At 35.1% G+C, this 15,128-nt stretch overlaps 2 protein-coding genes across 4 annotated transcripts; one reads left to right on the forward strand and one right to left on the reverse strand.

Annotated features, from left to right (window-relative positions):
- Positions 1-371: 371 nt before the first annotated feature.
- On the forward strand, positions 372-8,261 carry caps2 (calcyphosine 2). 3 transcript variants are annotated; one of them, XM_079374523.1, is made up of 16 exons: positions 372-488; positions 582-622; positions 728-773; positions 864-953; positions 1,420-1,623; positions 2,331-2,398; positions 2,489-2,578; positions 3,811-3,885; positions 3,957-4,052; positions 4,150-4,228; positions 4,306-4,421; positions 4,533-4,609; positions 5,526-5,677; positions 6,406-6,525; positions 6,648-6,744; positions 7,023-8,261. In XM_079374523.1, exons 1-16 carry the CDS (start codon positions 453-455, stop codon positions 7,184-7,186), a joined length of 1,551 nt encoding a protein of 516 aa, XP_079230649.1. In that variant the 5' UTR covers positions 372-452; the 3' UTR covers positions 7,187-8,261. The 3 variants fall into 3 exon arrangements, with proteins under 3 accessions (XP_079230649.1, XP_079230650.1, XP_079230651.1); XM_079374524.1 differs by having other exon boundaries at positions 1,426-1,623; XM_079374525.1 differs by lacking the exon at positions 3,811-3,885 and having other exon boundaries at positions 375-488; positions 7,023-7,883.
- LOC306843202 (ceramide synthase 2-like) lies at positions 7,358-14,118 on the reverse strand. The gene is made up of 11 exons (XM_079374526.1): positions 13,892-14,118; positions 12,865-13,032; positions 12,465-12,582; positions 10,988-11,106; positions 10,808-10,865; positions 9,958-10,008; positions 9,686-9,778; positions 9,203-9,331; positions 8,618-8,724; positions 8,373-8,526; positions 7,358-8,161 (listed from the first exon to the last, which is right to left on the reverse strand). The coding sequence occupies exons 2-11, from the start codon at positions 13,026-13,028 to the stop codon at positions 8,051-8,053; spliced, it is 1,104 nt and encodes a 367-aa protein (XP_079230652.1). The 5' UTR covers positions 13,029-13,032; positions 13,892-14,118; the 3' UTR covers positions 7,358-8,050.
- Between the last annotated feature and the right edge of the window lie 1,010 nt (positions 14,119-15,128).

Genomic DNA, 15,128 nt, shown 5'->3' on the forward strand with positions numbered 1-15,128 from the left:
TCATAGATTTATTTAATAATAAATTAATTATTTTATTTGAATATGCTGCTCTTTTATTTAGCCCTTCATTCTTTCATTCAATATTTTTTATTTATTTTTTTATAATATTTAGATAATATATAATATTTTTATATTTTTTTCATGTATAGAAACGGGATAGCACATTTTTATACATTTGCGTAATTACATTTAAAATTTTGGGGTCTTAGTAGCATATTTTATTTTACTACATATTTGTCTGTATTTTGCTTACCTAATTATTTCTCATTCATTATCATAGTCTTCATAGACGCATATTTGTGCAGGACGTTCCAGACTACATTACCCACAATCCTTTCTTGAGCACAGTCACGTGTGTTGGGTTTTAAATCACCACAGCAACGGGAGCGCGGAAGTGAAACCTGTTAATTTGCACAACTATTTACACAAATAGTGGACAACACCATATAATAATGAAAGCTTCACCTTTACAAAAAAGTGTGCAGCAGGTAAGTGCGTAATGCCTGTAATGGCTTTTTAAAACGAGAAGTTGTGTTAATTATTCTGTAAATGTACATGTAACGATATATTTATGTCAAAAGCCAACGATAACTGGAGCAGACCGCGGGCCGAGGCCAGCGGGGTGAGTTTAGAGAAATAAGAAAAGCTTACAAACACAAATAATCATTTTCTGTAGAACCATGAGTTGTTATTTATGCAAGTTATGTAATAATTAAATATCTCACAGAGTTCCAGCGTTAAAGTTAGAGACCCTGCAAGACACGGAGGAGGAGGTGGGATAACAAGACATGATGCTGTGTAGTTTATTATTTTGATTATGAATCCTAGTGGATTAATGTTACAGTGCATGTCATTTTGAACAGCATTTCCCCATAACTCCAAAGGATGCTGCTATCAAGGTTGTCCCAGGAGATCTGACAGCCATGAGCTGGGGCTCAACACAATCAAAGCAGGTGCTCATTCAAAATTATCTTAAATCACCTAAAAATTGCAATTCTGTCATAATATACTCCTTTTTTTTTTTCTGTGGAACAAAGAATGATTTTGAAGTACTGCTATTTTTCTCCAGCGCAATTACAATGAATGAGGCTTTCAGGCTTCAAAGCTTACTGTCTGTTCCTTACATAAAGCATAATAATACATCTTTATATCTGCTGTATATCAGTGCATTGAGATACTATTATAGTTTTTATTCATATTTTGAATTAGTTCTTATTTAGTATACAGTAAACAATATATGATTTTTATATGTGTAGTTTTTGTATTTTATATGTTATGTTTTTAAATTTGTATTTTATTTTATTTCAAGTAACATTTTTATGGTTTAATAACCTTGCTGTATATGACTACAACTGTATATGACTTCAGTGTTTAGGTTAAGCGTCTTGTGCTTTTCCCTCCCCGTGTTTTGTGACCGAGATGAAGGACGCAATTAAAAATCAGGTGTCTGCTGTGGATAATGGGGAATCGCTTCAGCTGAGCTACAGAGTTCAGACACAGAGAAGTCCGCTGTCTAGACACAAACCCAACCTAGATTCATCCCACTTCACCTGTAAAATCACAGCACAACACAACTACAGCCAGTCCAACACTGTACGACCAAACAGCAAGATGAGGGATGCGGTGAGTTCTGCAGACTTTAGCGTTGAAATAAGCACAGTGGTCAGGATAGATCATTTTCACTTCATAAGTAAAATATATACAACACCATGACATCACTGAAACACTTTCTAAAATGTATAGTGATTTAATGCTGACAAAAACAATATAGTAAATGTACTAGAAATGAATCCTACCTGTCACTCCACAATGAATGTCATTGAAAACAATGTTAGTGATTTATTTTATTTTATTTTATTTCCATTTTTTTCCCACACAAAAGCAATTTATGTGTTAATGTATTTTATTTTATTATTTTTAATTTGATTTATTTCCAGAAAAAAAGCCATTTATGTTTTGTTTGATTTTAACCACACATTTATCAAATTTAATAACAAAATTTATTTATTTTTTTCCATACATTTATCATGTTCCTACACATTTATAACTTTATTTTTAATTATATTTTATATAATTTTTATTCTATTTATTTATTTATTTTTGTATATTTTTTCACACATTTATTATGTTTCCACACAAAAGTAGTTACTTTGGCAATTATGACATCTACTCTGTTGACCTCCTTTCAGGCCAAATGTCCTCTGCTACATGTAATTGGTTTTTGACCAGAATTTGTGGTCTCCCCCTGGAGGACGGTGTTTGTTATGCTCCAGAAGTCCTATGTGAGCACATATTGTGATTGGATGATATATTTATGTGTTTGTGAGTAGGAGGAGCTTACCGAGGACAGGAAACTGCAAGCAGTAATTGAGCAGGTTATGGTGGATCAGCTGTCGAGGTCAGTATCTCTCTTTCTCTCTCTGTTCCATTTTTGTTCTCAGTTTGTGGTGAGTAATAACATCGTGAGGTTCCTCTGATGCTCATGCAGGGCTGTCATTAGCGATCCGGAACAGAATGCTGTGTCTGTCAGTCCCACGAGTGTCCCACCACGCTACAGGAGAACTCTTCACCACACTAAGTAAAACCCACACACATACATGACTCAGATACTAAATGCTCTCTTTCTCCCCTTCTGTCTCATACTCATGGATTTGGAGAAGGTCACAGTGGTTATGTCCCCACTTTCATTTTTATTTTGATATTTTTATACATAATAGATGTTTTTGCTAAGGAAAGCACCACTATTATTATAATGGCTCACACTGATTTAAACAACCTACTAATCTTAAACTTTGGCAACCTCATATCAGCATGCAAAAAAAAATCACTCTGGACACCTTCACAACCACATAGTAACGCCTTTGCAACTACCCACAAGCACTCAACAATCGTGATGGCCAGTTTTGCAAGAACCACTCACATTATCTTTAAAAATTTAATAGCATAAAAGTAAAGTACTCAGTTAGAATCCTGGAATTGTGTTGTCCGACATAGGGAAGAATATACATTTCTAATATAATTTACATCTGCATATATTTATAAGCATCTGCAAAATCATTGTTTCCTAAACTTTGGGGATTTGAGAGGGAACTACAGGGGGTTCAAGAGTTAATGAAAGGCTAATAATTAATAAAAATGTAAAAGTATGTGTTTAAAATTCATAAATCCTTTTAAATGAAAACCAATCAAAATAAAACATTTACTAAAAGATAAAAGATTTTATTTTTGTACCTGTATTTCGGGGACCATTAACTGACATCAGAAAACTGTGAACATGCAAATGTGTTACATTATTGAAATGCTAACTTAAAACAATCTCTTTTTAGTATTTGAGGTATTTTTGAGTAAATATTTTAGGTAAGAATGGTTCAGCTGACAAATAAGGGTTTAGAACTATCTGTTGAAAGAAAGAAAGAAAATACATGTTTAAAGCAGTGGCTTTGAACCTCAGTTTCACAATAAAAAAAAATTACAGACTCATTCGACATCATTTTCACTGCTCCTGTCTTGATCCACCAATAGATAATTTTGCAAGGCTGCTGTTTGTTTGCACTTCATTGCAATTATCTAGAATGCAACTCGAAACTCTAAGTATCAATAACTCATCTAAAAAACCACAAGTTACATTTACAGTAAGAAATTGAAAAAAGGAGGGTTTTTGTTGAACCCAAAATGCGGCAAAGAACCATTCTAATTAAATCAAGTTCAAATTTGTCATCACTGCAGAAAAAACACCCATTCACAAGCTTATATTTTGCTTTTGGTAAAACTGTGATTTGTGCTATTTAGGTTTTTGTTTTATGTCTACAGAGTAAAAACTCGGATGTCTTTAACAGAGAACATCTTATCCAACAAGCTCTGCTTTCAAGCCAGGATTTTATCAAGGTGATTACAGCTACTTACTTTTAACTTTTTTTAGTGTTTTATTTTGTAATTTGCATGTGTTTGATATATAGGTGTGGACGTGAGGCGTGTCGAAAACTGATTGGCTTCTTTTTCACATGTGACCAAACACTGACCGTGTACGAGTACCGAAATTTTGGTAAAAACAGGTAAGGCTGAAATGCTTTGCATTTATACAGTTACAAGTCACATATAGCCCAATCTCCACGTTTTAAAAAAGCTAATTGTTAATCAAAACTCTTTCAGATGGAATGCACTGCCCTTTATCACGCGTGGTGTGTATTTGAACAGAGGGAGGCCGTACTGCCTGCAGGACATCTCACAGGTTCGACACACTCATCATCTGTCACGCACACACACAGACTAATATTAATTCATTAACACTCTGCCTACATCATCCAGGGTGCCGAGCTTCGTTTCTGTGCAGACGGCCCACACCTCCCCCAAAGTCTGAGACACCAGCCGTGCCTGACCCTCAGAGTTACTGATGTGGATGACACAGCCAAGGGAGCCCTGCTGTATGTACCACTCACACACACACACACACACACACACACACACACACACACACACACACATACACGTACGTGTGTGCAAGTGAAAGGGCTCAGAGTATTTCTTTTGCACAGAACTCAGTCTGGGGAAACTCTACATCGTCTCTCTGAAGAGGAAATCGATGATCGAAACACTCTAAAGGAAATTCAAGGTTAATACTTAACACAAGCCTTTCTCTTACACACAACCATTTTTTATTGAAATGCATAAATATCCAGAATGTTTCTCACCCACACAAACCTGTTTATAAGGTGATGTCATTTTCCATGTTTAAAATTGGAGCTTTCAAAATTTTTATTCAGATTAATTGCATGATAATCAGTCAGTCGGTTAGATTTTCTGTTGTTTTTAAATGCTCACCAAGGATGCATTTGTTTGTTCAAACAAAATAAACAAACAGTAAATATTATAACAAAGTAACTGCGGTTTTTTTTAACATATTACTTTTAAAATGTAATTTACTCCTGTGGTACAAAGCTGAATTATCAGCACCATTACCCCAGTCTTCAGTGTCACATGATCCTTCAGAAATATTCTAATATGTTGATTTGCTGCTCAATAAATATTTATTATTATTATCAATGTTGAAAATACTGTAGTTGTGCTGCTTAATATTTTTGTGTAAACTGTGATACATTTTATCAGGATGAATAGAATGTTCAAAAGAACAGCATTTATTTAAAATATATATATATTTTTTTAAATAGAAAACAAATAACTTTATTGATACTTTTGATCAATTTAATGCATTCTTGCTGAGTAAAAGTATACATTTCCTTTGAAGTCTTTTACTTTCACAGAACTAGTTTGTAAATATAATTATGCAAACATTTATATGTACAAACCAAATCAAATTTATCAGTCTGGTCTTGCACCATGAGAATGACATTTTTAAGATGTCCTGTGAAGTTAAAAACACATAAATACATATATTTGAGTTGCTTGAAATTACACACTTCACCTTAAAATGACTATGTACTCTTAGGGCTCCATTAATAATAATTAAATAACCAGTCACAGAATGCTTGAATTGGAATCCAGCGTTCTGATTGGTGGATGTTTTACAGGTGCAGTGCGCGATAGGCTGAAGGGACATGCGGTCCAAACCCTGATCAATCTAGGAAGAGATCTGCAGAACTTACATCTAAAGTCTGATAGTATGCAGCAAAAAGAGCTGCTCGGACGATCTCTGATGAAGCAGCTGTGCCTCACTCAGCAGGTTAAGAGAAATACAATCATTCATCATTATCATCAGTTTTTGCATTTCCCCCAAATATCTATCTATCTATCTATCTATCTATCTATCTATCTATCTATCTATCTATCTATCTATCTATCTATCTATCTATCTATCTATCTATCTATCTATTTTAAATACATTAATTATGTTTCCATCTTTGTTGCCACAGTTTTGTTAGAGCCTTTTTCTGTTCTAAAGAAGGGGGTATCCCAACACTTTTGTCCTTATAGTGTCTATACAAGTCATTGGTGTTTGGTGACGAGTTTTTGGCTCAAGGTCTGCATATAAAGTCACACCAGAGGAGTTCAGCTGGATCAGGACTTGGCTTTCTGCAGACCAGTCAAGTTCTTCCACACTGACTGAATCAATCATGTCTTTTTGAACCGTGCCTTATACACAGAGACACTGTCATGTTAGAATAGAAAAGGGTCCTGTCCAAACTGTTGCTATAAAATTAGAAGCACACAATTCCATAGACTATCGTTGCATGCTTTAACATTAAGATTTGTACTCATAGAAATTACTAAAGTAGTCAAACATGTTCATTAGAAGAGGGTGACCAATACTTTTTGCAATATAGTGTGTCTCTCTGTCTATCTATCTGTACAGCAGAAATTATGAGGCTGTAGGAAAGCAGCAGGCATGTTGATGTAGGACATAATGTGAGCGTGTTGAGTCGTTACGTTAGCGTGTGCCGTGTGTGACAGGACTTCGAGGCGGTGTGGAGGATTGTGAGTCGGTGTGCAGAGGGGCGGGTGCACCCTGCTGATGTGATGCGTGCTGTTACCGGGGAGATGAGAGAGAACAGAAAAGCCATCTTCCTGAAGGTAACAGACCAGCTGGACTGCTTGTGTCCTCCAGAGGACGCCCTTGAGCTCTGTGACTTATTGAGTTTCCATTCTGGCCATTTGCTGCTGTTTTTAATGTTTGCATCTTTCTCTTTTTTTAGGTTTATGTAAAGCTCGACCCAAATAAAACAGGCTCCATCTTCCTCAGCGATATTGAAAAATTCTATAGAGGCAAACAAGAGTCTGATGCAGCACTCGGTGAGCCACTGATCAGTCTCTTGCTCACAGACGAAAGTATTATAGTTGTTTATTCAGTGTGAGTCAATATTTCATAACAAATATTGAGTGTTAAACCTGTGGCACTTAAGTATTCATTTCCAAAAAGGCTGTATAGAGTTCATTTTACAGATATGCTTGTGAAGCTCTTGCGTAAGCGTATCTGATTTTCACTCTACAAGAGTAACATTACTGCATAGCCCACATGGATGATTGATGTTTATGAATGTATTACCATTCTTATGTCAAACTGTTAACAGAAGCCAATCCGAACCCTGACATCCTGGCCTTTGTACGGGAAGCAGGAAAGGTCACCAAGACCGTGTCTTATGCTGAGTTTGAGGACTATTATGAGGGTCTGAATCTTGAAATCCCTGATGATGAAGAATACATCAACAATCTGAGAGCTACGTGGAGTATCTGAGGGCATCTGTCTTTTTTACAGAAGGACACTTTCTGAATATGAGTGAAATCTTGAGCTATTATGTTTGTCACTATATGTTATTCTTCATATTCATATTATATTATTCATGGTATGCAGTGTTGTATATTGCATAGCACAGTGTAGAGTACAATTCAAAAATTCAGGGTCAGTAAGATTAATACATTTATTCAGCAAGGATGCATTAAATTGATCAAAAGTGACAGTAAAGACATTTGATACAAAATTAATGATTCAAAAGATTTCTATTTTAAATAAATGCTGTTATTTTGAACTTTCTGTTCATCCTGATAAAATCACAGTTTCCACAAAAAATATTAAGCAGCACAACTATTTTCAACTTTGATAATAATAATAAATGTTTCTTGAGCAGTAAATCAGCATATTAGAATGATTTCTGAAGGATCATGTGACACTGAAGTCTGGAGTAATGATGCTGAAAATTCAGCTTTGCATCACAGGAATAAATTATATTTGAAATGGATTGAAAAAATAAAATAGTTCATTTAAATTGGATTAATATTTCACAGTATTACTGTTTTTATTGTATTTATTTTGATCAAATAAATGCAGCCTTGATGAGAATAAGAGACTTCATGTTGATAAATGTAACTTTTCTTTGGCTAACAAGTTTTAATTCATAAATTGTTTAAAAATATTAAATGACTGTTAACTTGAGTAACAATTTGTATTGATTTTATTCTATCTACCATAATATCTGTACATATACAAACCTTAATATGAAAGGTAATGTAAAAAAGAAAATTCACAGATGAATCGTGTCCAATATGGACATATATGCATGCATGGCATCAAAATGCTATTTGTGGAAGGGCTCCCTCTGTGTCAATGGCCATTGGACAGTCCGTTCCCTGATCCATTAGAGTAGGTGTGTGTATAGTCTTCCTCAGAGCCCTCCTCATCCTCTTCTTCATCGCTGCGCTCATCGCCCTTCAGCTAAAGAGAATGAAAGGGAATTAATCTTGTGCATTTAATCTACAAAGTTTTTACATACAGGTACATTTACATTTTTAATAAACTGATTTTTTTTTCATTTAATTTTTGTTGCTGTTTAATACATGAAGAAAAGTCCTACAACTGTAGTAAAATCGCTAAATGCAGATACTACTTTATTTGTTATCTTATATGAAGAACAATGGATACTCACTTTGCCAAAAACAAACTTTTTGACCATGCGGAGAATCAAAGAAGCCCAGAACACGTGTAATAACAGCAGCACCACAAGCATGACATTAAAGAAATAATAGCCGAAAAAGGGTTCGAACTGGTCCAGAGGATACACCCACGTACAGTGGATCAGCCTGTACACACGACACACACAATTTAACAACAAATGTAACCCTAAAATCTCCCACTCATTTACCCAGTGGGTATTATAATCATATAACTTACCAGAAAGGGAAGATGATGAGTCTGGATACCATGAAAACCAGAGTGAACACCACAAAGATACTGTTGCAGGTCTTTTCCCATCCAGCATAGTTAAACATCTTAGCAGACTTAGAAAAACAGAAAAATGACAACCTTTAACACAAACACTCTATACATACAAGTTTGGGGTTGGTAAGATTTTTTAACATTTTGAATGAAATCTTGTGCTCAGCAAAATACAGTAAAAACAAATATTATAAAATGTAATTGCAATTACTGTTTTCTATTTTAATATATTTTAAATGTAATTGATTCCTGTGATGCAAAGCTGAATTTTCAGCATCTACTCCAGTCTTCAGTGTCACATGATCCTTCAGAAATCATTCTAATATGCCGAAATATAAAAATATATCTACTACAAGAGAAAAAAAATCTCCTACTATAAATACAATTATCTCCTTTAGTGTTCCTCAGAAGAAAGCAAGTCATACAGGTTTTGGGATGATGTGAAGGTAAGTAAATGATGACAGGAGTTTTATTTTTGGGTACACTATCCTTCCCTTTAAGACATGTTTAACTCTTCTCCACTGTTCAGCTCTCTCTCACCTCGAGTAGGACATCGGAGGTGTCGTGCACCAGCATGACCAGTGTGCCAATGCGGATGTAGTTGGCACACCAGGAGAAGGACAACAGTGTTAGTGTGGCCCAGTGATGGACCAACTGCTCCTTAAAGTCCTACAAATCGACACAGAGAGAAACAGTGCTCCATAAATCTAGACAGTCAGATCTCTCAAGGTATGGCGACTTCGTATATCAAATGTTTCAGTCATTTAAAAAAGTCATCAAATTTCTCCAAAGCACATTATTTTACTGAATGTAAAACAACCCTTTATTGAACTTTATGCATTGAACTGCATGAATTATTGCTTGCTGACTGTTTTATGGCATTATTATCAGTGCTACCTGCAGGCAAGCTGAATAAGAGTGCTTGATATGACTTTAATAATTTAATCTCATAGTCATACATTTTTTTTTTTTTTAGAGAAGATGAAATATTAATAATTGTTCATAATATTAGTGCATCCTTACCTTACGTTTTACATCTGCAGCCACACTGAACAGTAAAGAACCATAAAAACTCATCTCAATGATGTAATACCAGTACTGAGAGTCCAGCAGTGACTGTACACACACACACACACACACACACAAAACACACATTTAAAAACCAGCCGCCATACAAACATGCTTGCACAAACAAAACCTTCCCGGAACAACATGCAAATATTCAGACTGGTTTTCACTGTACGACGTACAGTATATTCGTTTTTTCTTCTTTTTTTTTGTTACACTTAACTTACTTGTTTGGGAAATCCTGCCCACACTTCCCGTAGATCATAAAACCATGGTTTCTGTGGCACAAAACAATACAATTCATAGTTTATTGACTTATTTTTTAGAACCACATAACACAAATAAAATAAACGCTAAAGTATTGCAGTCTGTGTTGAGGAGTTTAGTTGCATCGTTATGCTTCGTTCAAAATATTGATTCAATTAATAGGAATGAAACACCTGTATGATCTAGGCCTACTGTAACTTACTCAGAGATACTCGACGGTTGATAAAAACAGTTCACTGGTGAAGCACGCTTACCTTCTTGTTTATTGAACTGTTGTATAAAAGCAATATCGTAGTCTACTCAGGTCTGAATATCACCACAGCTGTGATACCCTTTGCTCTTGTGAAATTGTTTAAGTTCTCCAAAACAACAAATTGATTTATGTGTCATTAAAAACTCAATTCAAAGGAACCCACTCATTATTCTCTACCCTAAACCCTTGATATGGTGATATGGAATTAAAGTTACATGCCTAAATTTAATACGTTAGTGTAGTAATTAGTAATAGTGATGCTTGTCTTAACAGCAAGTTAATGTGTGTGTGTTTGGGTGTGTGCAGGGCCTGTCCATGCCTGTTATTGTGCCCGTTTGTGGATCTTTCTATCAGGCTGGCAAGGTGGGAAAATGTAACTAATTACCCCACAGGCATTTCTCACAAACACACAAGCTGATTCAAGGTCTCTCCTGAGAATCTCTGCATGTGCTGTAACACACACACACACACACACACACATACACGCAGCTGTTTGGAGGTCATTCAGATGTTCAGATACAGCCTGAGGTTTGTATATACATCAAAAAATCACTTACATCATGTAAAGCCAGCACTCCTCCGAAAGACGAACACAGATAAAAGGCAAACCGCCAACTACAGAGAGGAAATACTACTGTTAATGACAAACATACACGTTAGAAAATCGTTAAAAGGTCAAATATGGCCAAATATAAATGAGTCACTCAAGAAAGTTTGTGTAGTGTGTGTAAATATACCTGGCTTCTTTGAATTTCTTTAGTACTCCAGGTCTGTCTTGGTTCCTCCGTCTGCGGAACCAGCGCTCCACCTGCCTTTCCGACCAACCCAACTTTTTACACACACCTTTAATATCTGCCTAAGTACATGACATACACAAACATTACTAGACACACAAACTTTATATATCAATATGTGCTGGCCCTACATATATCAGTGAATGGGACTTATTTTTATATTAATTGTTAAAGCCTGCTTATACAAAACAAAAATTATTAGAGCATGTTTTTACAACAAAATATGTTTTAAGTTTTTCAAAATTTCATGTTTAATTCAGTATGTTGTTTGCCATTCTTTGTAAATATTTACTTCAATCAATTTCTCAGTGAGAATCGTTTCAAAGCTCATTTTTTTCAGTGTTTGTAATACCTTATACATATTGTGAGACATTATATATTTTCATAAATAACTAAACTACTATTATACACTAAAAAAAAATTCAAAAAGTTGTTTCAGCTTAAAATTATTTGTTACCCCCGCTGACTTAAAATTTTTAGTTTAGTCAACTTGAAATTTTAAGATAATGTTAATTTAAGGGACAACTGGAATATTTTAGTTGAGTAAACTACAAATTTTAAGTCAGCAGGGTAACAAATTATTTTATGATTTGTTTTTACAGTGATTACAGCAGTTAGCTACAGCCCCCAAATTCGGCATTCCAGGAGTGCAGATATTTGCCCCAAACACAATGAAATATTTTACTTTTGTGAAACTTTGCTTGTTCTCTGGTTGAGTTTGCATGCTTGATGACACACAATATTTCATAAATAGGCTTCTTATCACTGTAAAAAGTGATGTTGACTTAACTTAAAAAAATGGAGGAAACCCGTTGCCTTAAAATTATAAAAAATTATCATTATATATATAATTATATAATAAAAAAAGTATAAGTTAAGTGAATTAACTTATACTTAACTTTTTTTTTCAATTATTATTTATAATTATTATTAATAATTTTAAGGCAACGGGTTTCCTCAATTTTTGTAAGTTAAGTCAGCATCACTTTTTACAGTACCTACCCTCAACTTAACTCAACCTTTATTTATAAAGCACTTTATTTTATAATACACATGCTTCCAAAAGAATCTAATGCATTTTAAAACATAATATTTGGTTTTAATAACGTGTCTGAATCACTGATCTATATAAATGACTATTTTTGAGGGTAATTTTCACAAAAACATGGCATATATTACTTGCTAATTATTCTTAATTGTGATTAAGAACATCAATCAGAGATGTTGTATTATTATTATTATTATTCATTAAAATAAGCCTAAATGGAAGTTTTCAAAATAATACAAAATGTAAAAAAATCTTAAAGGTCCTTCAATTTTTATTTATATTTTTTACTGTTTTTTTCCCCCAACAAATAAATTTTTCTTCTGATTAAATGCATTATATTAATGCATTAAAAATGCATATTTCGGAGATTACCTGTGTTGGATGTTTAGAGTGTGTTTTGTAGTATTTTTCCAGTATGGGGTTGTGTGACGCTCTCATGCGAATTTTGTCTTTAACCCCAAGAGCCTCAGCGAGTGGCACCGCGATCAGCCTGTTGAATGAGGGAGAGGCAGCGAGACAGAGTCACACCTTCATCTGCTGTTAACCAGAGACGTTCACTGCACTTCAGCAATTATAAGAACATAGAACATATAATGACTTATTAATTAGCTTAAGCAGTAAAACTTCCTTGATCAACTGGCTTTACCAGCTCAGTTTTCCTGATGAACAACATGAATATACAATACCACCAGCACTATTCAGCAAAAACCAGCATGTAAATTAACACTGATTTAAGCAGGTCTTTTCAATAACATTCAGCTTGTGGGTGTACCTTTCATAGAAAGCTCTTAAGCCTAGCAGCAGGACTGCTACAGGTAGAATGATGTACAAATGGGAAACACGGGCGTAGATACGCCCCTCACTGTCCTGTAGGTCCTCCCATGTCACTGGCCTCGGCAACCACAGCCGATCCCACCAAAACCACTCACTAAGCATCGCCCTGTGAAAAACACACAAACACAGCAACAGCATTTACATGCATTCATTTAGCAGATGCTTTTATCCAAAATACCTACAGCATAAAATTCAAATGTACGCAAGCAGAGAATGTGAACTGAATGAATTGACATGCAAATAAACTCATGTAACTGTCATTTTTAACTAGAAAAGCAAAGTTTGTCGAGACAGACTTTGAAAAGGCTTCAGTCATTAAATGTATAGGCCTTACAGATAGATAGATAGATAGATAGATAGGCTATTGTTGTGTTATGCAGTAGCTCCTGTAATAGGATACGTACCTGAGCACAATACACAATAGAGACAAATGAACACAGACACCTGCAAAACTTACTGGAAATGTCTGTTTACTAGTTTCTGTACAACTTCAGGACCATAAGTTTAGTCCTTTAGAATCCAGAGGCTTTTTGCAAAGAATACTTGTTTAACAGTGTCAGAAACATTAGTGGCAGACTTTATTAATGAAAGATAATTGACATGCAAATACTGAAATCTACAATACATGCAGGAACTGATTGTGGAAAAAGAGTTCAAAACAAGTTTGAACAGCTCTAAGCAGAGCCAGTTATGAGTCTCACTGGGAGTCTCCGACTGCAGTACGGATCTGGACCTATATAAAGTCCTTCAGACCCATTTTTAACAATGGTATCTAATCAATCTTGTATTACACAGTAGACAAAAGCAAAACACTCGGATTCAAATAGTATTTTGTTAGAGCGAAAGCAGAGGAGCTGCATGTTCTCATAGTAAGTAGTGACTGTTTATTATTACCATAACAAACAGACACATAAAGTCCCAGAGACTGAGAAACACATGTCAAACAGAAACAAATGCATCCATACCAGATTTGTCCTTTTCTTGTTTGTACACACTCTTCTCTCTCCTCCTGTTTTCCTGCTTTCTCTGTTCACACACACCTTTAAATAGATCCTCCAGAGTTGTGCCCAGTCCTGATGAACTCTCTCTCTCTCTCTCTCTCTCTCTCTCTCTCTCTCTCTCACACACACACACACACACACACACACACTTTCACTGCATATCTCAACCTCCCACAAAGAGCTCATTGAGTGTGTGTGCATTGAAAGGGGGCCAGAGAACTGGATATGTGGGAGGGGCCACAATCACCTCAGGTATAGTCAAAAGGCAGTTAGAAGGAGAGAGAGGACATGAACCTTGAAATATTGCATGCCCATAACAGGTTAATAACTCACAGGTTGAATACGAGAAATGTTCTCTCTCTTTGTTGTGACATTCTTACTTGGCAGTGTTTTAGTTCTTATTTACATTTATGCACCTGGCTGATATGCTTTCATTAAGGGCTTACAGTGTGGTCAACATTTACGTTTTGTTATTTTAATCAATGTGTGCATTCCCTGAGAACCAAACCTGTGACCTTGGTGCTGTTCGGGTCATGCTCTACCAGCTGAATTACAGGAACACTCTGCTTGGTCATTTGTGAGTGATTTGGTATGAAAGCATCTACTTTAGCCAAAATCTTACAGGAATGTGTACAGGATTCCTGCTGAACCAACTGAAAATTATACTACTGTTTTTTTACAGGACTTCAACAAAACACAAACCAGAATCTGTATCTTTTAGAATACATATTGTAGTTTGGGTTTTTATTCTTAGCCGTCAGATAAAATGCCCATGCAAGACATTAAAAGGAATTGAAAGAAAATTGTTTAGGATTTTTAAACTCCTACAGCGCCCCCTGTGGGATTCTTAACTGTACACTACCAAGACATAGTTCTTGAAATGCCCCAGTCAAAATGTTTAAAGAATTTCTTTGGGTCATAATTAGGAAACAATTTAAATATATTCCAATGGAACTTAACCAAATGAACCAAACTGAAAATGAATCCTACAGTATCCTTGAACTCCTACTGGATATTGTGTAATCTTTATCAGAACATGTCTTACTACTGGATAAAGGACAAAGGAAAAGGGGCGATAAAGATAATGAAATCCTACTGCTCTTTAAATTTTAATATCTCACACAGACATATTATTCTAATGACAATCAATCATAATAGTGCTGTTAGGGACTAGATCTAGTTTTTAATTTCAATTGGTGTA

The sequence above is a fragment of the Barbus barbus genome (genome assembly GCF_936440315.1).
Source record: "Barbus barbus genome assembly, chromosome: 23".
NCBI classification, from domain to species: domain Eukaryota; kingdom Metazoa; phylum Chordata; class Actinopteri; order Cypriniformes; family Cyprinidae; genus Barbus; species Barbus barbus.

Excerpts from the sequence above, each read along its gene's own strand:
- caps2 (XM_079374523.1), top strand. The coding sequence starts at position 453 with ATGAAAGCTTCACCTTTACAAAAAAGTGTGCAGCAG. Across the intron at positions 4,053-4,149 it reads CGAAATTTTGGTAAAAACAG|ATGGAATGCACTGCCCTTTA; the intron begins GTAAGGCTGAAA and ends AAACTCTTTCAG. Across the intron at positions 4,229-4,305 it reads GCCTGCAGGACATCTCACAG|GGTGCCGAGCTTCGTTTCTG; the intron begins GTTCGACACACT and ends TACATCATCCAG.
- LOC306843202 (XM_079374526.1), bottom strand. The coding sequence starts at position 13,028 with ATGCTTAGTGAGTGGTTTTGGTGGGATCGGCTGTGGTTGCCGAGGCCA. Across the intron at positions 10,866-10,987 it reads AAGAAATTCAAAGAAGCCAG|TTGGCGGTTTGCCTTTTATC; the intron begins GTATATTTACAC and ends TCCTCTCTGTAG. Across the intron at positions 8,725-9,202 it reads CCTCCGATGTCCTACTCGAG|TCTGCTAAGATGTTTAACTA; the intron begins GTGAGAGAGAGC and ends TGTTTTTCTAAG.